Source organism: Atractosteus spatula, chromosome 2 (genome assembly GCF_055471065.1).
Source record: "Atractosteus spatula isolate fAtrSpa1 chromosome 2, fAtrSpa1.hap1, whole genome shotgun sequence".
Taxonomy (NCBI): domain Eukaryota; kingdom Metazoa; phylum Chordata; class Actinopteri; order Semionotiformes; family Lepisosteidae; genus Atractosteus; species Atractosteus spatula.
This window is the reverse complement of record NC_142707.1, coordinates 77,174,331-77,201,157: the sequence shown is the minus strand read 5'-3', so window position 1 is coordinate 77,201,157 and position 26,827 is coordinate 77,174,331. Positions and strand designations below refer to the sequence as shown.

The 26,827-nt window shown below is 39.2% G+C and overlaps 1 protein-coding gene across 4 annotated transcripts in view; it reads right to left on the bottom strand.

Moving 5' to 3' along the window:
* Positions 1–26,827, bottom strand: part of fam184ab (family with sequence similarity 184 member Ab) — a 145,635-nt gene that overhangs the window by 78,393 nt on the left and 40,415 nt on the right. For all 4 annotated transcript variants that reach the window (XM_088929724.1, XM_088929742.1, XM_088929733.1 and 1 more), the window contains exon 2: positions 517–1,371. In XM_088929724.1, coding sequence (XP_088785850.1) covers positions 517–1,371 — 855 coding nt within the window. The remainder of the gene's footprint in view (positions 1–516; positions 1,372–26,827) is intronic.

Here is a 26,827-nt window from a genome sequence, read left to right as displayed (position 1 = left end):
ATCTAATTCTCGGGTTTTGTGCACAAACCTGTATTAACATCTAAGAAGAGTTAAATGAAGGATTATATATTAATTTTCATCCAAATGAACGTTTAATTCATTCATTCATCCAAATCTCAAAATGATTAACATTTAATTCAAATAAAATACCTTTAAATCCTGGGTTAGGACATGATGTAGATTTAAAAAAGACAGGTATAGCAATTAAAAGGTGGTTGGGATTATAATCAAGGTTTTAAAGTGAAAAGAAAACTACTCTCAGATTAATATAAACAATGAACTGATAAATATAAAACTATGCCAAAATAATTATTCATATTTTCCGTAGGCAATTCCTTAAAATGTTATGAGTGAGAAAAAATACACTAAGACATACAGTAACATACAAAAACACACAACACACTGGTATTGTTTTCCTCGTTGCGAGACATCTTGGTTGTGTCCTGCTGTGAAGCCAGTTACAACATGGAAATCAAGGAATTGAAAACAGCCGGACACAGTGACAGATTGCCATACCTTAATATTGTTCTCAGCTGTGTTCAGAGAGCTCTGCAGCTTCTGAGATTTCTCTCTCGTCTCACGGGCCTCCTCCTGTACCCTCTGCAGCTCAGCGCGCAGCTTGCCCAAGGTCTTCTGAAGAGCAGCTTCCTGCGCGTGGAACTCCTTCCGCAGCTCGGCCTCAGTCTTCTTCCAGGCCAGCAGGTTCTCAGCCGTCAGCTGCTGAGTCCTCTTCATGGCATCCAGCTCCCGCTCGTAGAAGGCTTGGGCTTTGTTCAGCTTGGCCTCGTACTCCTCCACCAGCCTCTTCTTGTCCTGCTTCAGCTCCTCCACCCGCTCCGACAGGGAATCCACCTCGGCCTTGTGCAGCTGGCTCAGCTTCTCCTGGTCTTTGCTGTAGTTGGCGTTCTGGCTCTGGTGGCTGCGGAGCAGCTCCTGGATCTCCTGGCGGTGGGCCGCCCTCAGATCCTCCAGCGCCTGGCGCTTCTCCTGCTCAAACTGGGCTTGCACCTGCGCAAAGGAGCGCAGCTTCTCCTCAAAGTTTCGCCGCATCTCCTCCACTTCCCGGGACATAGTGACCACCCTCTGTGTGTGCTGGGCCTCCGTGCACAGCTGCATGTCCTCCACCCTCTGCCGGTAGGTCTCGAACTCGGCCAGGGCCTGGCGCTTCATGCGCTCGTGCAGCTCCATGGATTCCTCTAGGGACTGGATGCGGCGCTTGAGGTCCATTTCATCACTGATTTTGCTCTTGTACTGCAGGATCTTCTCACGAGTCTCTGACAGGATCTGCTGTACCTCCTCCTCGTGGGCTTCCTTGAGTGCCTGGATAGCAGCTTCGTGCTCATCATTCTTGGTGTTCAGAGCATAGATCACCTGTAGGACAAAGGAGCCATGGCAACTTCGTAAAAATAATGATTACAACAATTAAAGCAGTGTCAGAGACAGCATGTGTTTAGCTCCATTTTAAGCATAATTATGTTACAAAATGCATTAGTATATAACACTTTAGATATATTTATTTTGCATATGTAAAATCATATATACTAAAAAGGAAAACAAACACTTCAATCAGAAACACATGGATATCTGTAGGGTGATAAAGTTGGTTCAGATATTACTCTACAGTACATTAGTGAAATTAAGTGCAATAACCACATGGTTATAGGAATGCATTTCAAATGTTTTAAAAAAACAAAGTTTTCTCAATAACTTTTTACAAAAATATTATCTCTTTACTTTAACTTCCTTAGACCTGGCATGTCAGTAGAAATTATTGCAATGTCAAAGTCAACCAGAGCCCATCTGAAATTATACTTAATAGAACAATATTGGCGTGTAATAGTGGGCGGGGCTAGGTAACTTGCAAGGTACTGTAGCTGTACATGAGGGCATTCTTTCTGTACTTTTCTGTCTCCTCACTGTTGCCTGGTTTAATAATCTGTGGAGATTCACCTGGCCTGTTCCAACACACAGCTCGGGCACTAGCCTGCAACATGCATGCTCTCTGTCCAAGTGAACTACAGATTGTTTGTTCCCAGACTGCAGCTCCAGTCTCCAAAGTGAGGGTTTTTCACATTCATTGACTCTTCTGTCCTTTCCTGCATCTACTGATTGTCCACCTTTCCAGTTTCCTTTGGCTGTAATGTCTGCTGGATTTGATACCAGCCAACTCCATTCATTATTGGCATTTCCAGGTGCAGGAGCGGGATTCCCCACTGGACTTGTCAAAATGGCAATATTGACATGCTTGGAGAGTATGTATGTATTCTGTTTTATCACTAGTTTTTCCTATTGTTATATAATCATAATTTTGAAAACATTTTGCCAATTCAACACCTGGATATAAATCTACACATGTAATCTGATATCCAGTCTAAATATTATTTTAAAACATTTTCATCAGGTATGGTTCTTTGTGGCAACTTATCTCTAATTCACAATATTTTCAGCAAATACAACAACCCCTGGAGCCAGCAGCCATATCACCCTGCAGCTCTCAACTGGAAGCCCACTGAAGCTCAGCAGGGTTGAGCCTGGTCATTACCTGGATGGGAGACCTCCTGGAAGCTCTGGTTGCTGCTGGAAGTGATGCTAGTGGGACCAGTGGAGGGCGCTCACCCTGCAGTCTGTGTGGGTCTTAATGCCCCGGGATAGTGGCGGGGAAGCAGTACTGCAGTGGGCGCCGTCTTTCGGATGAGACGTTAAACTGAGGTCCTGAATCTCAGTGGTCATTAAAGATCCCCGGGCATCTCTCGATAAGAGTAGGGAGTTATCCCCTTGTCCAGGCCAAATTTCCCCCCTCGGCCTTTACCGTGGCCTCCAAACTGTCCCCATGTATGACTGGCTTGCACTGGCCCTGCGATGGACTGGCGTCCTGTCCAGGGTGTACCCTGCCTTGCGCTTGTTGCACTTGGTGCTTGCCGGGTAGGCTCCGGCTTCCCGCGACACCGTATGGTATAAAGCACATGACATGACAAAGAGCCCTCAAATAACTTAATTTGTTTCACTTTACTTTGAGAAACCTGAACACTTGAACAGGCTTCACTACTAATCTTGGAAACTTTTGTGCTGCTGTAAATCTTCATCTGTTCCTATAGTGCCCAATCTTCTGTTTTTATTGGTGTATAAAATAACGGATATCCCACTGGACTAATAGCAGATTTATAGACAATCCTGTACTATTATAGCTTTCTGTTAAGGAAAGTATTATTAGATGGTTGAGTTATTTAAAGTTGCATTATTTTATATGCACATAAAACAAGAGCTTTGAATAACTTTCTTAGCATGAGAGATTTGGTGATGCATTTGAGAGTATGGCTATGGCACGCAATAGGGATTGTTTTTTCTATGGATCAGCAGACCATAGAATGAAGCAGACGTTTATTTCTCTTGATAGCTAAAGGTTCTATATGCTCCTTTTCTATTATCCAAGCAGTCAGGTAATATAAAAATGAAGCTGCAGCATCGTGACAAGAAGCAGATTTGTTTACATGAGCAATAGGGTACATGCCTTTAGTAACAGTAAAATATATATTGTAAATTTTTAATTAGTTCATAATAAATACCAATTAGTGCAGCGCAGTGATAGCATTGCTGCCTTGAAGCACTGGAGCTCTGGCTCTTATTCCTTGAGTGCTATCTGTGTCTGTATGTTCTCTCTGTGTTCATGTGGGTTTCCTCCAGGTGCTCCAGTTTCCTCTCACAGTCCAGAGACATGCTGGTGGGTTAACTGGCTTCTGGAAAAACTGGGCCTGGTGTGAGTGTGTGAGTAAATGTGTCTCTGTTTGTGTCTGTGTCTATTTGTGCCCTGTGATTGACTGGCATCCCATCCAGGGTGTACCCCGCCTTGAGCCCGTTGCTTGCTGGGATAGACCCTGGCTCCCTCGCTACCCTCTACTGGATAAAGTGGTTAGAAAATGGAAGGACGGACATACTAGATACTGTATGTGAAACAAAAAATAAAAATCGACTCTCCTTGCATCCAGTGGAATTCCAGAACATGACATATACATTTGAAGATTTTCGTATTTTCATTTTTAAACTGCAGTTAAGTACAGCAGCTACTGCTTCTTTGACAAGCTGAATGACCAGGTAACAACAAGATTTTCAGAGAGAGAAGTAGAAGTAGAAAATGTAAAACTCTGAATATTGAATTAACATCTTGTACTGAGTCTCCAACATGGGTTTAAAAAGCAAATGTACTGGAAAGAAATTCACTTGGGTATATAATGCAATTTCAGCTAATAAACGATGCATACTAAATTCATCAGAAACACAGGTCATAAACATGATTTTACTGTTTAACAGCCACATTATAAAGCAGGTTAGAAAAACAGCTTAAGTGTTCAACGTTCTTAATTTTCAATTTATATAACATATAAAAGAAAAAAGAAAAATGAAACATAAAATTACTTCCTGACTTAACATTTTTTTGTGAAGTTGCACTATATTGCCAATAACGTATATTTTATATAATTAAACAGTAAATGACACAAGAGAACCAGGTTCTTATCAAACCTAATGTATGAGATGAACTGTAATGTATACATAGTAGCACAATGTTCTACTAATCCTACAATAAGTGGATGAAGGAGACACACTATTGAAAGTGAACAGTATTTATTGGATGTATAGCACTGACCTGTGTAATATGGGGTAGCCAGCAGCCTCACTCCACAAAAGAGAAGAGAAGGAAGAGAATTTTCTCCATCAACTGAATTAAGGCGGAACTTTAGGGAGGCAGATTTTTCAAGGCCGGAGTGGGATTTTGTACTTACATAGCAAAACATCAATACCGCACCACTTTCAACCACTTTCAACAGTCTCTACAGTGTGTGAAAGAATGTATGTGCTTGTTAAGCAATGACTAAGACTCTATGAGCCTCTTGAGGATAGGCAACATACCCCATACATACAGTTTGAACATAATAGATGAACACAGATCTAGGAAGGGAACAAAATGTAAACTGCCTCAAATTAAAGGTACTGTCAAACACAAAAGATAGTATTGCTGCTCCTCAATTAATCATAGAAGATATGAAATACAATGTGTAGTTCACTAAGTGATGCAATTACTCCTACACATATTCAGCAATAAAGCAATGTGCTACTTTACACAATTACCTCAAAAGCAAGCACGCAAACGGCTTGGCACAGACTGTCAGAGACGGTACACACAGCCCATAGGGATATTTCTCCATTCCATCTCTAAAGCAGCTACAGTGGTGTGAAAAAGTGTTTGCCCCCTTCCTGATTTCTTATTTTTTTGCATATTTGTCACACTGAAATGTTTCAGACCATCAAACAAATTGAAATATTAGACAAAGATAACACAAGTAAACACAAAATGCAGTTTTTAAATGAAGGTTTTTATTATTAAGGGAAAAAAAAAATCCAAACCTACATGGCCCTGTGTGAAAAAGTGATTGCCCCCTAAACCTAATAACTGGTTGGGCCACCCTTAGCAGCAACAACTGCAATCAAGCGTTTGCGATAACTGGCAATGAGTCTTTTACAGCGCTGTGGAGGAATTTTGGCCCACTCATCTTTGCAGAATTGTTGTAATTCAGCCACATTGGAGGGTTTTCGAGCCTTAACCGCTTTTTTAAGGTCATGCCACAAAATCTCAATTGGATTCAGGTCAGGACATTGACTAGGCCACTCCAAAGTCTTCATTTTGTTTTTCTTAAGCCATTCAGAGGTGGACTTGCTGGTGTGTTTTGGATCATTGTCCTGCTGCAGAAACCAAGTGCGCTTCAGCTTGAGGTCACGAACAGATGGCCGGATATTGTCCTTCAGGATTTTTTGGTAGACAGCAGAATTCATGGTTCCATTTACCAGAGCAAGTCTTCCAGGTCCTTCCAGGTCCTGAAGCAGCAAAACAGCCCCAGACCATCACACTACCACCACCATATTTTACTGTTGGTATGATGTTCCTTTTCTGAAATGCTGTGTTACTTTTTCGCCAGATGTAATGGGACACACACCTTCCAAAAAGTTCAACTTTTGTCTCGTCAGTCCACAGAGTATTTTCCCAAAAGTCTTGGGAATCATCAAGATGTTATCTGGCAAAACTGAGACGAGCCTTTATGTTCTTTTTGCTCAGCAGTGGTTTTCGTCTTGGAACTCTGCCATGCAGGCCATTTTTGCCCAGTCTCTTTCTTATGGTGGAGTCATGAACACTGACCTTAACTGAGGCAAGTGAAGCCTGCAGTTCTTTGGATGTTGTTGTGGGGTTTTTTCTGACCTCTTGGATGAGCCGTCGCTGCGCTCTTGGGGTAATTTTGGTCAGCCGGCCACTCCTGGGAAGGTTCACCACTGTTCCATGTTTTCGCAATTTGTGGATAATGGCTCTCACTGTGGTTCGCTGGAGTCCCAAAGCTTTAGAAATGGCTTTATAAGCCTTTCCAGACTGATAAATCTCAATTACTCTGTTTCTCATTTGTTCCTGAATTTCTTTGGACCGCAGCATGATGTCTAGCTTTTGAGGATCTTTTGGTCTACTTCACTTTGTCAGGCAGGTCCTATTTAAGTGATTTCTTGATGGAGAACAGGTGTGGCAGTAATCAGGCCTGGGTGTGGCTAGAGAAATTGAACTCAGCTTTCCAAAGATGTGATAAACCACAGTTGATTTATGTTTTAACGGGGGGCAATAACTTTTTTACACAGGGCCATGTAGGTTTGGATTTTTTTTTCCCTTAATAATAAAAACCTTCATTTTAAAACTGCATTTTGTGTTTACTTGTGTTATCTTTGTCTAATATTTAAATTTGTTTGATGGTCTGAAACATTTCAGTGTGACAAACATGCAAAAAATTAAGAAATAAGGAAGGGGGCAAACACTTTTTCACACCACTGTATTAGATCAGCAACACTAAATGGCAGTATTTCACAAAGTTTTATACAACTACTCAAATCATCCCACATCTGTTTGATTGCAATTCAATCTAGTGATGCATTAGCTGTATGATATTGATCCCAGATTGAAGCAGAAAGCTTCAAGTAACCTTTGTCATTCTTGGGCTGAAAAAAGGAGGGATTGCCTTGACATCAATGTTGCTGCACCAACAAGTGCAACAGAGGTCTCAAAACGTTGTCATTACAACGCTGCACATCAGTTGCCATTAAAACAACTGTACTACAGACTTAAGTTCTGCTGAGACCAACACATTCTGCCTTTATCATTTAAGACCCAGAACAGGCTTTCATCTTAAACAGTTCAGATGGGGAGCTGCGTCAGCATGCGTAGGCTGCAAAGGAACCAGTAATAGGTTTATTCCATGCTGAACAGAGAAGAAAGAAAACACAACGTTTCGGCCGTGGAGCCTTCTTCAGGTGTGAGAAAGACGGGGCAGTAACGTACTCATTCACCTCACACATCCTTGCTTGCCAGCAGGCTGGATCTCGGTGCTCCTGCAATGGTGATCCAGCAGTCGCTGCACCGCTGGAGTCTAGTGAAGATGGACTGATGGTCCACAAAAGCCCAAGTCACTCCCAATGTTATGCTGTTCCTGGCAGTACTATTCCCCAAGCATGTTCTTCTTCTGTATTACTGAGTTGTGATCTCTACAGGGGGCTAGTATAATCTTTAATTCTGTGTGTCTTCCATGCAGCAGCCTACAGTACATGCAACAATTTTGCATGCAAACTGTGATGCCCCTCTCATCCCCCCATCTCAGTGTACCCTGATCTGTGAGCTCCGTGTCTCTGGGATCTGTGTCGCGTCCTACTCTCTGACGACCCTCCGCAGCTCCGCTTCCTGTTCCTGTTCCTGTTTGCCAGTCCGGTCCTCCTTCCTGATTATCCTGTCAGCTACCTCACTCCTTAAGCTTCTTGCACAAACTCATCCCTCTCAATAAACCTGTGTGTGGCCTGTATCGCACACATGGGTCCATTTGTTATTCAAAACACTGCAAGTTACTGTACCATCTATTTGGCTGCACACGACTCTTCTTATACATGTGTTGTGATATTGTGACACTTCTTGTCGTGTCATTTCTCTCCACATGTCACAGGGTGTGCAAGAAACAATGTTTCGCAGCCTGTCATCATATCATATTCGCACAGCTCAATCAATAGCACTACTGCATAAATAATTAATGGTGAAAAGATGTTCCATGTATCCATGAAACAGGGTTTTCAATTCCAGTAAAACCCTCCACACAAGTTTTCAAAAAGAGCTTCAGAAGGGAACAAAAACAGAGGAAAACACCTCATTCTTCAGGAAAACTGAATCATCTCAGTCAACCTGCAATGTACAATCCAGGGCCATCAAAACAAAAACTTTCAGCTTCTCCATCACTGTCATGATCTTCATCACTGTTAAAAGTAAGACAAGATTTTAAAACTCTACTATACGGTACTGGGAGACCGTCAAGGAAAACCACATTCTGTAAGTGGTGCTGGTACACCAGTTGACTGGGCAATCTTTCCACTGGACCGATTTCCAAACCAATGTCCCAGTTCTGTGTGCCAGGATGCTGTGTCATCCTTCAGATGACATGTTAAACTGAAGTCCTGCCTCCTCTGTCACTAGATTCTGTACCACCCTCCTTAAAGGCAGGGGTGTTAACCCTGGTATCTGGGCTAAATTCCTCTCTGGGCGTGCACAATCTGGCCTACCTGAAATTCCTATTAATCCAATAGGTGATTTTGCACTTCTCCACCTGATAATGGCTGCGGTGCATCACCCAACCCAAACGGTTGCTGCGTTTCTGTGGTGTGTGGAGTGTCATGGAAATATAACTATCAAGGAAGCCACAAGAGAGAGTTCTCACCTGAGTAAGGTCTTTTTTTTCAATATTGCAATATTGGGAGCCCTGCTGCCACTTTACAAAGTGCAACCAGAGACTCAATTTGTTACAAGCAGTACAGGGTTTTTATAAGATGTTGCGCTGTAAGAGAAAGCTCAGCACTTTGTCCCTTCTAAAACTTCCCCTTTCCCTAAGACAAAACAGATTACATCATAAAACGAAAGAAGAAGCACCACTAGATTCGTTATTCAAAGCTTATCAGTTACTTTCGGCTAATCTAACGACCCAGACAGCATATATTGTTTTGGTACATTGTCTTCTAAAGTAACCTAAACAGTGTACTTTGTTGACGCACTGTTTTCTAAAAATCTGAACGTACTGTAGCACAGGAGTTACATCCTTGAAATATATTTTCTAAAAGCACCAATATATTTTTTGCATAGCTCTCTACATTTTAAGAATCAATTTACTTATTAGATTTACATTTCAGGAGTGCATCTCCTTCCATATGTAAAGCACTGTGACATCCTTTGTGATTGAAAGTGATGTATACTGCAAGTGCAAGCAGATATTATTATTATTATACATTATTCATCTACATTACAATGAAATTGCACTCTGAGCTGGAGAAAGGCTTAAAGGGCAATTGAATAACAATGTTGTTTCCACAGCAGTAAAACTCACCACAGTCCCAGATATTTATGTATGAGGACCTTTTCAGAGGCTTGCAAGGTCTGGAGGTGTTGCTTCTGGCAGAAGAAAAGTGGTGCAGATGACGTCTGCAATGTTGTGGCAATGAAGGTCTTTCCTTCGTGTGGTAATATAGTGTTCATTCACAGCTTCTCTCTTGGTCGTCTCAGTGTGTGTGCATACACCAGGTGTGCATTCCCAACATGAGGACATGTGTGGTTTTTTGATTGTTTTAAAGTCCTACTATATTTGTAATATGCTAAAAACTGCTATTGTAACAGTTCCTGGGTGAGGCTCCCATGGAAAGAGTATTTTAAGACCCTATGCGAGGTGGCAAATCCGGAAAGGAATAGGGAACGGAGTTGAGGGAAGACACACGAGGTTTATTGGTGCTCACGGTGATGATGGGGAAGTCCGTGCAGACGTGGAGGGTGGGTAACTATTGCAACAAATCCAGGGAGCTCCACAGGAGAGTCAGGAAACAGGCCAGATGTCCATTATCGGGAAATCCATCCGGAGACAAAACAGGAACAGACACACGAAGAAACAAGAGCCAGGAATATGGGGCTTCGCCCCAGGCCCCGGTCTCAGAGGGTCAGGGTGACTACGACTGGCCTATGACCTCAGACCTCCCTGTGAAGCCTGGTGGTACTGTAGGTGGGCCATGAGACAACCATTCTCCAAAGCTGAGCCCCGAAGGCTGTGGGGAAGAAAACTTTAATAAGGGACTTGACTAGACACACCAGGAAGTAATAATTAAAAGGACTATCTAGAGAGGATTGGAGCACCCTCTGGAGGAGGGGATGTCGACTGTGACAGCTATGAATAAAACAAAATAAAAATATAAAGGAACAAGTAATAGGTTTATTCCATGCTGAAAAGAGAAGAAAGAAAACACAACGTTTCGGCCGTGGAACCTTCTTTAGGTCAACTGACCCAACCTGAACTATAAAAATATAAAGCTGCTTTGTTTTTAAAAATGGCCAGATTACATGAATGAATGATCCAGAATGGGAGCCTCACATTGCTATATTTTCCTGAATTTGGCTTCTGTGTTACTTTTTCCTCAGTTTAGTAAATTTAACCAAATTCTGCAGTAAGTACTTTATATACAGTATACCTCAACAAAAGACATTTAATAAAGGCAGTGTTCAGAAAAGAGTAATTTTCCACCTAGAATTAACTGAACTGCATATATACAGTAAATTTATTGTTTGATGTACAAAACCTAATTACGATTTATCAACTAAAACCAAAAATGTGTGGGTTAGAAAGGATAACACTACATATTTTTTGTTGTTGTTTATTTTGTCTATTTAAATTTCTATGTGCTGAAAAGTGGTGTTTTTTTAAATACCAACAGACCATATTCCTTCTTAAATGTACTATTTTTTTTTATTCATACGATAGAAGATTAAGGTCCTTGTTTCAGAGATGAAAAAAATACCATTTTTGCCAACTCAAAACTTAATATGGTTTATTATTGAATATTAATACAAATACCTATAGGGACAAAGTCCTTTAGGCTCAATATGTGTTTTAAGAGCCTAGATCAACAAAGCTGCCTTGAAACTAATTTCATTCAACAATATATCAAATGTTAATGAGAAATCCATCCCAATTTAAAACAGAAGGGTTGCTAGATTAATGGAAAGGTTTAGGATTAGGGTTATACAGAGTTTTCAGCACAAGTATTAGTTGGATGGTTATGACCTCAATATTTTCTGTACTGCAGTGATGCAGTGAATGCTGCTTTTCAGAAGATATCATGGGTATTTAGAACAGGCTTCCCAGCCAGGTGGTTGAGGCTAAATGGCCTCCTCTTTTGCAATATTTCTTGTGTTCTTATGTACAGTATACTGTCTAATGTATAATGTAAGTCGATTAGGTGATCTGTGAAAAGAACATAGTTTTCAATCAATGTCAAGAGGCTTTTGTATCCTGCCGTTACAACTTCAATGCCATCTCTCTCCTCTCTAAGGTAGTATGATGGGTCAGAAGAACCTGTATGTTCAAGAAACGGATTCTACATGTTTTACAACCGTCTGTGGAACACAATGGTAATGCCCTGACTTGGAAGCATCAGAGGCAAAGCACTGCTTGCTAATCCAGAACAAGCTATGACTGACGTGATGGAACTGTGATTCCACCCAGGCTGTACAAATAACAGCATTAACAGAGAAACCCAAAAAAGAAAAGACAAACCATTGCTCAAAAATGGGAATGCAGAAAGACAACCATATCCCATTATATCCATCCGTTTTCCAAGCTCTTTACTCAGTACAGGGTCATGGAGTAGCTGGAGCCTATCCTGGCAAGCAACGGGCGCAGGGTGGGGTACATCCACCGCAGGGCACACACACACAGACACAAACAAACACACTCACATTTCCCCAAGAGCCAGCTAACCTTCACTGACACCTGCCTGGACTGTGGGAGGAAACCCATGTGAACACGGAGAGAACATACAATCTCCACGCAGAGAGGACCCAAGGAACTGAGCCCAGGGCCCCAGCACTGTGAGGCACCAATGCTCAGTCAGCAATTCCCTATTATATGTAAATATATATATATATGTATTTTATTATATTTTATATTTATACCTATACAGTATAAAAGAAATATTAAAATCTAAAAAAATCCTTTAAAATCAAGCATATAAAAGGTTGTTTACACGTGTCAGTGTTTGACTTTCCAATTTAATTCCCTTGCTGCACACAGAATGAAGTGTATACTGAGCATACAAACAGAGGACAGATATCAATGTTATATCATGACAGAACAAATTAGGTCAAATCCAAATATAGCCTCAGCGAGGAATAGATGATTATCAGCATAATAATATACGTGTTTCTTCACAGTATTCTTAGGTACCATGTAATTCAAATAACCAGAAACATGCACAGGTGTATTTGTTTTGTTGATCTCTGTATTTCTGTGTGAGGGCTGTACAAAAGCAGAGACCGCTGTACACACAAATTTGATTTAGGAGGGTAATCAATCACTGGAGATGGAATGCAGACTCCGAAAACAAGAAAACATGATGTTAGATATAATTTACTGCACACAATCTGAGACTGTGGGGCTTAGCACAAAAACAGACCAAAGGATGAAGGGTGAAGCAAACAAGCGATAAACATCAGCCGGCTTTCAATATTCAATCCTCCGTACTTCAGTAAACTGACACAAAAAGCAGCAGTTATATTTATTATCCAAAAGATTAATGCAATGTTAAAATCACCTTAACAGAAATAATACCATACAGTAATTTAGATTTGAAAGATCAATAAAATAACAGATCTTGAATTCTTTAAAAATGACTCCAATGCCATTTTTATATTTTTTGGAAAAACTAGGAACAACATACTGTATTTTTAAAAAAACATAACTGTCATCTGTGGAAGATGCTGCACATTTCCTCTTAATACTAAATGCCTACATCTACAGTGAGCATGCCTCTCAGTTTTATTAAATGCTCTTATGACAGCAACGATAAAAATGTGTCTCCGCTATGTTACGCTGTGCAGCTTTCACATCGGATGTGGCACTCCAGACTAGTAGCTGTCTCATTCAGTTATTTGAAATTTTTAACAACAGAAAATCAACAGGATAACGGGAGACTGGGTTTCTACTGAGGATTAACAGAGTGATTAAAGTGTCATTTCATGACTGACAAGCCCCATCACAAAGACGGAGAGATTGTGCTTTGAGGGGGAGGTATAGTGGTATGGTAGTCAGCCTTGCTGTCCACACCTCGGGGGTCTGGGTCTCCTTGGCTTTGGACAACTATGATAACAAGTGGAGTTATTCAGGACTTTCACTTAAAGGAATGGCACACGTGGCGAATGACCACTTTCTTACTGGCAGAGTTCAGAACAAAGGTTGACAAGTTCAGGAAAGCAGAGCATCAAGCAGAAAGAACTTGATAGATGTAGAATGGAACAAGGTAGGCATGCAGTAAGGAGACAATGAATGGCAATGATTTAAAGACTTTCTTCTTAAAAAAAAGGACGCTTTTATTCCAAGAGAAATTTCTCAAAAATCAATTAAAAAATAGTATCCAGTCGAGGAGCCATTGTTTAATGAACTGTAAGCAAACATAAAACAGGATATTAAAAGGGCTGAGAGAGAGAAAAAATATTGCAAAGGAGCCTAAAATATTAACCTGTGTTTGTCGCACGCAGGCTGGGAGTGGCCCGTGAGGAGCAGGTCAAACTGCCTGTCTGTGCGCCCCTCTGCCTTTCAGTCAGGGAGCCAATCATCTCATCAGCCCTCCAGCTGATCACCACATTTAAGCCCGAAACGCCACTAATTCAGCGCTCTGACATTGAGCTACCCGGAGTAGCGCAATTCCCCGCCTACTTCAGGAACCCATCGTTGTGAGATCCTGATTCTCCAAGCTGTCGCTTTCCTTCCGGCCCCCACGTACTCCTGGCTAGCAGCGCGGACTTGAGCGACTAGAGCTCCCCTCTCTGCCTCTGTTCTCCTGCACTTGAAGCTCACCTGTCAGTCCGACTGCAGCAGCGCATCTCCGGCAGCCGCGGTGAAACAATTGTAAAGTATTTTATATTGTACCTTTACTTATTTATACTTATATATACTTATTTTATATTGTATACTTTATTTTAATCCATTTGAATTATAATTACATTATATCCTTACACCTGAAGAAGGCTCCACGCCCGAAACGTTGTGTTTTCTTTCTTCTTTTCTCAGCATGGAATAAACCTATTACTTGTTCCTTTGCAGACTACGCATGCTGATGCAGCTACCCACCTGAACTAGTTATTTATTATATTTAAAGGATTTTCTTCATCATTATATCAGCAGAATAACAGTCAAGAGCACCAAAGTGTCTTTGAGATACTAATCTAAACCATTTAGACGATGAAAGGGAAATTACAGATGTATTAAATGAGTATTTCACTCAGCTGTTCACCAAGCATAAAATCGACAATATGCCTGAAGCTGACGAAAGTTTTGTCTTAAATAACATGACCACAGAAGATATGTGAGATCTAATGATATTATAAGGATTTAGGATAAACACATCTCCAAGTCATGATTTTACTTGTATTCTATTCCTCCTGAGGACTCCAAAAAAAATCGTGTTTATAGAGTATGTTTATAGAGGTAATACCCAGTAACTGGAAAACCACTAATGTAGTACCCATCCATAAAAAAATGGCTACTGTTGCATAATCCAGGTAAGTGCTACACATTGGTGGTGGAGGGGAGTCCCCATTACCTGTAAACTGCTTTGAGTGGAGTGTCATGAAAAGCGCTATGAAAGTGTAAGGAATTATTATTATACAATTTTGTCACCACTTTGCAAAAAATAAATATTGCCACTCTGAATCAATCCAATGAAGAGCAACGTGATGCGTTCACATGCTGCAGCCCAAGGGAACTTCCTACTCTGAGTGGCCAAAAGATCTGAATTGTTTAGTCTGCATCAGGAGATTATAGACCTGACTGACTGCCGCTGTTAACCTTATGGACTTCTTTGGAAACAGTGTCGAAATGCAAACCAGGAGACACAGATGGAAGCTAAAGGGAAGTGCTTTTTAACAGAGAACAGGAGGCATTTCTTTACAAAAATGATAGTGGGAGTCGGAAAAAGTCAAAGGCGTCACCATTGCGTCTTCCAAGAAATGGCTGGATAAGATCCTCTGACTAATTAGCTACTAGCAATCAAAATAGCTACTGTATGTGGACTGAATGGCCTTCTTTCCTTTGCAAGGTTTACGTTGTTAAAATAGCAACTGTCATCTGGCCGCAAGCATTTTTTATTTTTAACCACATCTTCACGTCATCACAAAACTGAAGGCTACAGTAAGTGGCTCTGCATCACTTGGTAAAAAATCAGTCCAATTCATTTCAATTAGAGGTTAAGGACTGATGGTCATGAGAGTCAAACCCTTCTTGTCAATCAGTACTGTGAAATGAGGCTCAAAAGCCATGAGACTCCCATAGGCGGTGTACTATAATTGACTGAATCTTGAAACTGTCAATGTTAGCAGTATGTAGTGGTCTTGTCACATTGAGACATGCAAGGACTCAGTACATTCTGATGCTAAATGCTTATGAACTATTAAGTGTCTTTAAAATGATCAAATAAATCAGGCACTGCAAAAACATTTTATTATTTTATCCTGATATTATTTTTACAAATTCCAATATTCTGCATTTGTTTCAAACAATAAATATTTCGTAATACTTTTAAAGATGTTTCTTTTTTCCTTGTTTGCTGATTTATCTCAGTGCAGCCTCATGCTGTACATCTTCTTAGATAATCAATGCCAAGAGGAAGCTGTTGATTGGAACACCAGTTGTGATTCACAGCAGGTTCTGGGATACAACATCACATCCCTGATGTTCTAACACATTTCCCACATTCTCTGCTTTCCAAGAATGATTGTACCAACACTGAGCAGGTATCTCAAATGACCACATATGATAAGGCTAAGCATTGCCCTGTCTTCTCTCAAGTTGCTGTCTTGACACAACTTTTGGGACTGCAGCAATCCTCCTCACTCATACATGAACCTGTTGACAAGGCTAGTCTTACATTTCACAAACCTGTCAAGACCTTTATGTTTATAACATGCAGAGCAATTCATTACATAAAAACAGCACCTGCAATTGATTGAAATCAGCACTGTTATGGTATCTTTATTTTTTTAACCAATTTTTATCATTTATTTTATCTACACAGAACCGTTCCAGGAAGCTGTCAGAAAAAAGGCAAAGGCTATGAAAAAAGCTTAAATCTCAATTTGTCTTTTCACTATTTTTAACAGAGTAGATTATAATTAAATTATCCCCTGGACAAGATGTATCTCTTACAAGTATAATAATGGCAACAATATAACATTGAACAATATTCCAGCATAACATTTTCAGTCATTTTGCTGTTAAACCTTTAGAATGAAGCTTGGGTCACAACGATAAGGCCTGTATAACTGAAGACCCTTCTATTCACTGCAGAACGTTATCTTCCCACAAGATGAAACTGGGGAGTTTACTAAGTATTTTTACTAAATATTTTTTATATTTAAACGCTCAGTTTTCTGTCATCTCCCTTAGCTTGAGCTGCCTGTTACCTACCTACTGGTGAAAACCTGTTAGCCATGTCCAACACCCAGTCAAACTACGTTTCCCTGCAATGGACAATGATGTCTGAACTGGGATTTTTACTATCAGCGCTTCATATTCCTCATGGAAAACAACACTGGAAAGCACATCTCCTAGGTATTTTATTTTACATAACGTTAATTTCTATCCTCTTGGTTTAATTAAAAAAATGATAGTGTTTTACCTTTTTAACAGAGAAACTGTCCTGGAACAATTGGAAAATCTGCTGACAGGTGTCTCTAGTTGGTGCTGTATTTGCCGTTGGGTAATTAGGCACTCATAAATGAGCTGTTGACATAATGCCAACCTGTTTCGCTTTAACTTCAGTGTTTGGCATCTACAGTCAAAAATCAAAACGAAAATTTAGCAACTTTTTGTTAAACAAAAGTGGTTGTTTTTGAAGCTGCAGGAAAAGAAAGATTCAATCAAAACCCACAGTGCAGAAACAGAATGTGCCAAAGTCAATAACTCGGAATATACTGAAGTAGAAAGAAACCACAGGTGTAATTACCAGTCACCCAAAATGGATGAAGAAGAAAAACAACTACAGCTAATGACAGAAAAATTACCAGACCTGTCAAGGAAGGCCATCAATCATCTTTCAGTTAAAGCACCAACAACCTCTAGAGTGCAGGGTGAATGTGTCAAAATCCAAAGTTCACAGAAGACTGACATCAGAATTACAAAGGCTACACAGTGAAATGTCAGCACCAAGAACAGAAAAGTAAGATTAGATTTAGCTCTGAAGCAGGATGAACTTTTCCATTGTTTTGGTAAAGGTCAAAGTGTAGCAAAAGAAAGGTGATGTCGTTGCCCCATCTGAGAAGCACGGTGGAGGTAATGTCCAATGTAATGGTGGAGCTAATGGCCATTACATCGGTAATTACCAGCGATGTTAGTGGTGGTGGCTGCATTATTACTGGGTAGTAACTGACGCGGGAGGTTAGGGATTTTGAGTAGCGAGTAAAGTCAAATTCACACAGTATAAAAATGGCAAATAAAAACAAATAAGATGACTGTGTAGACTCAATAACTAGCTCTCGTAGGCATGCTTAACACAGGATAAAGCATTTATTTCGGTTATTTATTATTTTCCGGAGCTGACGGCGTAAGTGGCGAGTGGCTGTCTGAACACATGCGCCTGTGGGAGGGCACTATATTCATACGTGCATTAGCCTGAGACTATTTACCAAATCATTCTGACTAGCCTAAATGTACTTTGTCATCTTAAAACTGCGTTTAGATTCTATATGTTTCCATCATTTTCATGAATATACAGTAGGAAGTAGGTTAAGTTCATCATGGACTAAAAGAACTTCTTTTTTTCTTTTTGGACAATTTTCCACTTTACTTCTAATAAAGCTGACCTATGCCTTTTATTGCTGCTGAGACAGCTAGACTGCTCCTAGAATGCTGCAGTAGTGCAAAAACATTGTCACGGTACTTGCGGCTTAATTCTAAATCCATCCTGACAGACAGATGCTGCTGGTTGTCCTGTCCTAGAAGCCAAGCAGTGCAGCTTGGCCTCTAGGACAGGACACTTACAATCAATCAGCAACAACAGCAACAACAGACTGACCAAGAAAACAGCTTTTGTGTCTTCTTAAAAATTGCACTAGAAAAATCGATCATCTCAGTGACATAATACAATTTACTTGATATGATTCCTTGACAATTAAAAAAATCAATGATCTTTTTCTCCTGTTCTTTTTTAAAGCGGTTAGGGAGGGCATGCAAAGTGTTGCATCACAGTGTCAACATCTTTTTAGTTGCAGTGAAACGAGCCAACTGGAGAGGTAAGGATTGGAGATCCCATGTCGCAAAGGGTCTACATGAAAGCAAGGATTATCTTTGTTTTAAACAGTGGAAAAAGAAAAAGAAATCTATTTCTGGGAAGGGCAGGTTTTCACAATCTGGTTTTTCACTAGAGTTCACTTTTCCAAGTTGGGAAATTAATACTTGATTATCCATAAATATGTTTTTATATTGTCACATGGTAGGATGATCTATCTCTTCCTCTTCCGAACGCACATAACACACACACTCTGGTTCAAAACTTATATTAGTTAGCAAGGATGCTACTACTTTCTATGGCCATAATAACATTAACAAGCTTAAGACAGAATTCTATCTTGTTAATCCTAATCTATTTTACTCCATACAGTAAATAAGATAACTTTATTTAGGTAAATCCCAACTTGGCTGATTTGTATTCTGAAAATGTAGCACAAAATGTAACATGCCAGTAAACTGTTCAAGAAATTATGTGAAGTTTCACTTTTAAAAAGCAGGAAATTTCCTTAGACAAACCTTTTTCTTAATCAAAGAAACTAAGATATACTATACTTGATGCATTTCTTGGTATACTAAAATATAGTTTTTGGAAATCAGTTAAATTTTACACACAACAACCCAGAAGATGTAGACTGAAACCAGGGAAATGACTAAATCTGCGGTTGTTCAATCTTCATTTTTATACAATGAATACTGAGGGCAAGAACTGTGAAAAAAAGTATAATGACTTAGTTTTGCTGTGTTTTGGAAACAAGACTGGATAAACTGGAATACAAATCACACTGATTAACGAACAAGTGCTCCATGTGCACGAGAGACACAGTACTGCCGAGGATGAAACGCCACAGCGTTCCTGTGTGATCCCAGAATAGCTTTGGTCTTCTGAATTTCTAACTTGGTTTCAAAGGGATGAAAAGTAGTTCCATAATACATTATGGAATTAGATTCTGTTGCCTAGCAACTCTAGCTCTGAGGTACTTAATTGAGCTTGTTTAAAATGATCTCAAATATTTCTATAAGTGACTTTATAGAACCATATAAAGTCTGTAGTATAAAGCCAGAGAATGTGATTTTATTTAGCCTCAGTAATAATATAGCCCAAATTCAAAGATAGACTGTATTTTTCAGTGACGTTTATTCAAATGAAATCTTCAGCACAACATTTACACCGACTGCTTTCAAAAGGAGACTGTGCTCACAGATACAAGTTTTGTATCTGCCTCATATGGTATTTGTACAGGTTTGTATATGATAAGTAATTGATGTACTGCCTAAATTATCTGTAATCACGACTGTAAATCTGTCCCAGGGATTCACAACAGCTCGTGCTGCAACAGCAGAGAACTGCAAAGCAACAAAAAAGGTAGAATTTAAAACTGGTTTCGAGAATCTATTTCCCATTCACCCATATGGAGAGCTCATAAACTGTAGAGTCTCCCAAACACAACTAGAGAACGTGAACTCGTTATCAGGATTTTTATGAACGAGAAAGACTTCTCATGGCATTAAATAGAGAGGAGTGATTTCTGCACACTAAAAATGTAAAAGACAGGAAGAGACAAAAACTTCAAAAACAAACACTAATATTTTCTCATCTTTGGTATTTTTATAAGCAACTTACAAGCTACAAGTACAGGCATGTCAAGGTTAAGGTAAAGAAATCAAGGCTTCTGGTCCTGGCTGTGACTCTGTCACTGTGTTACTCTGTGTTACTCAACCTCCTTGTTCTGCAGCATCCAGATGACTTTTCAAAAACAATTAACTGTGCCAGAAAAATATTTTTATACCATTTGAGCAAACGTCTTGCAAACTGAAATTTGATATGAACAGTTATTTAGAGATGATAACAGGAATTAACTGAAGCTCATTAAAGATTTATTAGCTATTTTGATATCAATCATTTAATACAAGTAATAATTTTCATGCACCCAGTTCACCATTTGTTTAATATACCTTGTTGTTTGCTATGCACTTCCAAACTGCACTATTGCATAGTGTGCTAAATGTATTATAGTGTGTCTAGTTCATCATGCTGCTTTATGGACATGGTTTGTCCTGTTTAATGATTGTTATACAAACAGCAATTGCTTGCAAGTCACTGGCAGAGAAAGGACTGTGAAGTCAACAGATCAGTACAGCAGAGCTCCAGACAGGCTTATATGAATATTCATGGATCTGTCCAAAAATGCAATCCAGAATGCAAAATTATTGTAACAAGGGTTTTGTAAAATATATGTAAAACCAATATACTATGTAAAGAGCTTTAATGGCACATTGAAGCCACAACACACCAGTTATTCATTTATATTGGTGGCTTTATAATGTAATGCTTCTTTACCATGCTAATTTATTTTGGCAGACAATAAATACTCAATAAGCTTTAATTACCTAGTCCTTCATGTAATCAGTATGTGAACCCTTTGATTTGCGACAGAAAGTGGGGCAGGGTTTTCAGATGGAGTATATTTTCTTGGGAAGTACATTTATTGATTGATTATTTTGGAACAAGAGTTTAAAGAAGCCTCTATCCACTATAATGCCATCTGTTAAAGTTTGTAGTTTCTCTGCCCTGCTGCTGGGCAGTAACTACAGTACCTTTCCAGGTAGGCAAAGGGAAAGATGATGAGCTTAATTCCTGTTAATTATTAGCTTACTAGTCAGAATGTAACAGGCCATGGCAAGCACAGCTCTTTGTCTTTTGTTGGAAGGATCTGTGGTGGGATTTTAATCTATTTTGCTATTCGAGAAAGCCAGAATGAGACAGTAAGATTTTCTGGGGAAAAACTGTGGTGGACTTTGGGCAGTGATAAAAGTGTTAGAAAATAAAGGCTTAGCCAGCCACCCTGTTAAGCAGCTTGAGAGTTGGTACAGTATGTGCGACTGGGGCTCCAGAGGTGGAGCTACAGTGTAGATTATATTTCTGTTTGGATCTGGTAGAAGCCTGAAAACTTGCACATGCTGGGAATAAAGAATTGTGTTATTAGGAGGAAATTGTGGTTTTCTGCCTCACACTAGAAGATGCAACTTAAAGAACCCAAGCAATGTTAACTTGGCAGCGTTGGCACCCACCAAATTGTCACAGATTCTGTTATCAAGGGTGATGGTCAAAATTGAAATTAAAGTACAATTAAGCATGCAGAAGAGATTAACCCCATTTAAACGTCCTGGGTCCCTAAATGAATCAGAATGAACAAACTGCAGATTGCACACTGAAGAGGCTTAGAGGATTCAAATCATGTCAGCCTACAAAGGCTGTTCAAAGAGCAGAGCATCCGTTTGAATACATCAGCTGCAATACACTGGGAATAGAAAGAAATACCCTTATTAGTCTGAAATGTTTTCCCTGGTCTGTTACACAATACAATTCCCTTCTACAGCTTAGGTTTCTTACTCTCATTACCTTAACTTCAATGCGTCCTACTGGACATTTGATGATGGACATTAAACCAGGGGTAGATACTCATCAGATGTATCAAGAAACATTTAACTTGGACACAGGCAGAGTTGAAGTTGAAGAGTTTGGGAACACATAAACAGTGGGTTTTTAACACCTAATCTAGACCAAAGCGTCACATGTTCTCAGACTCGGAACCTGATATGTTTTAAAATGTTATGCTCCCTGTCCAAGCAGCAATCAAGCTAGTTAGACACCACTTAAACTGTTAGATTAAATGAAATTGTATGGGCCCAGCAGCTTCCCTCTAACAACAGACACCTGTATATAATAATTAGCAATGATACATGACAGGAGTAAGAATCTGGAAGCGAGCTGAGAGACTTTGAGCTTACGAAGGTCCCAGTAAGGCATAATGCAGGGTCAAGCAGAATGCACTGGTCAAGGATGCAGGACAGGGCTGATGTAAAAACAGGACTGTGCTTCCAGAAAGCATGTACAGAAGATGATTGTCAGGTACTAATTCACATAAGTGAATTAAGTCCCATAGCAAAAAGCTTCCTTTGAGTGGAATGTATACAGTGTAAAACTTTGTACTGAATATGTTTGAGCATTTAAATGTGTTCCAGATGGAAAACCACAACTCTAAGGAGGTGTCTGAAGAAAAAACAGAAGCCCACTTCCCACAAGGTACTGTATGTACAATGCAGTATCTAATGCAACCAAGGCTCTATATATTTCAGACGATGTGTCCATTTCCTGACAAATTAAGAAATATATCAACTTTGAACAATAAGGTAAAACTGAAGATTAAGTAATTGTTGCATTAGCAACCATATGACATAATTGCATATATGATATAACTGCTTTTGGGTGAGGGAATACAACTGAACTTATTTTCTACACGAAATAAGCTGATTGTTGTCAAAGACTTGAACAAGATTTGTAATGCTCTTTGAATTCCAAATTTGGAAATACAGTACAGGTTTCTTATTAATCCTAAAATCAAGATTGTGCCAAATAGGATTAAGTAAAGAGAAATAAATCTTTTGATTGTAAATTTGGTTGATCTTAAGCCATGTGTCTATTGTAAATTAGATACATAGAATTTGAAACATTTCTTAGCAGAACTGCCAAGAAAAGGAAGAGTTGAACCCGGCTACTAAACTGATGCTGCTCTAATTCTGACCAAGAGGGTGGATCCAATTGATTCTGGTTAAACCATCTGAGTAAAAACTGGAAACTGGGGCTAATAGGCCACCTTGGTTTTTTTTCTTTTGTAGTGGTGAAAAAAACTTAACGTGGGGCATTTTTTTTCCAGTAAAATTTGTTCAGATCACTATCCAGTTTGGAAAACCATTTTGAGCTGGACAAGATAGGAAACATAGAAATTGTATCATTTGAGGAAGTATGTTCCGTTTAATTGTGGCAACACAACTCATAAAGGAGACAGGCAATCTGTTCCATTCTAGCAATTGCAATATTACAGAATCAAGAAGAAGGTCAGAGTTGAGATGTTCCGAGTCAGACAGATTAGAGGAAATTATTATACCAGGGTATCTGAAACCATAAGTGTACCACCGAGATGGTAATGAGCTGATCAGAGAACTCCACTCTAACCAGTATAACTTCTGATTTGGACCAGTTCATTTTCTATCCTTAAATGTTACTAAGAAACGCAGCAAGAGAAATTTCAGTATTCTGTAGACAGAGTATCTTCTGCATACAGCAGTAATCTTCCTGTAGGTCCTACAGTGATACCGATAATGGAGCCACACTGTCTGATTGCCAAAGCCAATGGTTCAGTAAAAATATCAAATAGCATCAGAGAGAGAGGGCAGCCCTGTCTGGTTCCACAGCAGAGTGTAAAAGGACTGAATATCCTGTCCTCAGTAATAACTGAGGCTTTAGGAGAGTTATACAGAGTTTGAAGCCAGACCCAAACACCATTGCGCCACGTGTCTGAAACAGAAAAGCACGACGGACTCTGTCAAAGATCTTCTTCACATCCAGCGACATCACAACAGTAGGGGAGACCTGTTGCTTGGACTGATAGATCAAATGAATTAAGCACGCAATATCATCTGAAGCTTATGAAGCTTTCTTCCTTTGAGGAAGCCAGTTTGATCAGAATTAATTTGTTTCTGAATCACCGGATCTAAATCTGTTAGCCAAGACTTTACAAATCCATTTAAGATTTAAGATTAAGATTTGGCATACTTAATGGATACTTAATGGCAAAGGGGTGGATTTTTATATTTAACAAGTATGTTCAGGGAGTGTATTTGTATAAATGACATAACATTTTAAATAAGGATAGTGATAAGAGATGTCAAAAATGTTTACGAAATCTAGTGGAAAACCATCCATCCTGGGAGATCTCACATTACATGTGCTACCAGAGCTTTATATAAATCATCCAGTGAGAACGTAGAGTCTAAATTCTTTGACTCTTCAACTGAAAGAAAAGGGAGCTTAATAAAGGCAAAGAAATCCCTTAATCTTGTCTTGTTATAATGCTTATCCCCAGATTTCAAGGGTCACTTGAGATTCTTCATCAATCTGGAATTTGCTCCATGCACAGGACCTTAACACAACTGACAAGGGCACTTGTATTTATGTTAATGTCAACCACAGCTGGAGACTGAATGGGATATATGTGTATTATGCAAATGTAGGGTTTACCAGAGCTGTAGTGACTTAAGTGCACTGTAGTGACTTTCAGTCATAATAATAGTCTACAGTTCTAATTACTCAGATACAGTAGTTTGTTGTTCCGCTCAGTTACCTATCTTTAAATAAAGTATATCTGTGTAAATGTTAGTACTAATGGCTGTGGTAAATATTTTCTGTATGCATCCTACGTACACAGTAGAAAGTACTAAGTGTGTAGGAAAATAATCATCTGGAGAGTTAACTGAGGCGCAGAAAATCACTGAGAAATATTAAAGCAACCTGAAGATGGAAAGAGATCATACAGATTTATGTCTACTGTAAAAATAGGATCTTTAATTTTATTAAGACAAAAAGATAAAAAAGAAAAGTCACCAAAAGTGTAAATGTAAATATCCTAAAATACCCATGAAATTGATCTGAATTTGACAGTTGAACATTTATTATTATTGTTTTGTTCAATTCTAAAAGAGTATCCATTTAATAGAAACTGTATTTTTATTATTTGGCAGAAAATACAGCCTGCCTCACACTTCCACATCAATCAGTCTCTCACATTGCTGCAGGGACCACCGTGTTTGGAATCCTTGTCAAATTTTCTTTCATTGTTTTATACTGCATTCCCTGAGTTCAAACACTAAGGTGCTCGTTTTTAAAATTTCTATTTCAGCTTTTTTGTGGAGCTGGAATCCCTCAGGGGCAGGTCTATATTAAAAACATCATCTGGGTGTCCTTCTGACTTATATATCAATGTACAGTGACCTCCAAATATATTCATATCTACATTGAAATTAGAAACCAAAAGCATCACATGGAGGAATGAGTTACAGATTGGATATTGCTCATTGTTTAAAACCATTCTAAATTGTACAGTATATTGTATGATACCACATCCTATTTGAATTTGCAATTCTATTTTTTTTTTTCACAAAGCAAAGTAACATTTGTCATGAGCAATCTAAATCCAAAAACACACTGCTCATATTTATTCACCCTCCTGAGGTTATTACTGTATTTTGGGAAATCTTCCTTAGCATAGATTACCCTGAGCAGACACATCCTGTAGTGTCCCGTGAGTTTCTGGTGCTTCTGAGGAGGGATTTTAGACCTCTTATCTATGAAGAATTGCTCTGTGTCTTTCAGAGATTTTGCTTTCCATTTGGGCTTTGCCTATTTGAGTTCAAAGCATAATTATTTGATTGGATAGTGGACTGAGGAGTGAAAATGCTATTGTGTGCAGTTAACCATTTCTTTCATGATTTGAATGTATGTCTTGGTTACACCGTTTTGTGTCTACAGTTTCCAAGATAGTGGGAGGGAGAATTTCAATATAGATACAAAAATAACCTCAACATTTAACTGACAGCCTGGCCATATTTCACAGTGGTCATGGGTGTTTTATCAACGTAGTTTCTCTCTTTCCATCTTCCTGGACAGGATATCAAGTCAAGGCGTGTCGAGTCTCTGGAGTGTATCCAGTTTGGGAACACAAGGGTTGCATCTCTGCTGTTTGCAGATGATGTTGGCCCTCTGCCTCATCTGGCTGTGATCTCTGGCACCCTCGGGACAGGTTCGTAGCTGAGTGTGACACACAGTCAAGATGAAGGTCAGCACCTCCAAATCTGAGGTCCTGGTTCTCTCCCGAGAAAGAGTGGCTTGCTGTCTCCAGGTAAGGGGGGAAAGCTACCCCAGGGGAGGAGTTTAAGATGACTGAAAATCCTTTAGCACAAATATGGCTTTCCCCTGTGCATTGCTATTATGATAGCAAGACACAATATCCCATCCCTAACTCATTTTATTATATGATGTTTTTTGTTCCTATTTCATTGGCGATATGGAGGAATATTAATATCACTGTCAGCATAAGAAATCTGAAGAACACTGTACTGAATGTGCCAAGTAGCTAAAAGAACTACTGAATTTACCTATAATACAAACTACATTCTTCATCAGCACTGTGCACTGAAATTAATTTCACAGTCAATCTTACTGTTGGAAACACAAAATGATACACATCAGAAGCTGTTATTCCCTGAGACACAGTACATGAAAGACACATTCCATTGAGCTGTTTATGCTCAAATACTGTAGATGGCATTCACTATTGCAAATTAATCAACACTAATTCAAATATTATATACAGTAATAATATGTTTTCTTACATACAGAAGCCATATAAAGTCTTTCATTTTTTTTCACATTTTATTGCTTTATAGCCTGGACCTTAATGCATTAAAATTGATTTTTCATTTATTTACACATCCTATCCCACAACTTCCAAGTAAAAAAAATTTCAGGATTTGTTTTGGACAAAATTAATTAAAAATAAAATCTGAAATAAATTGGTTAGATACTGTAAATATGTTTGTAATAGCAATCCTAAATTATC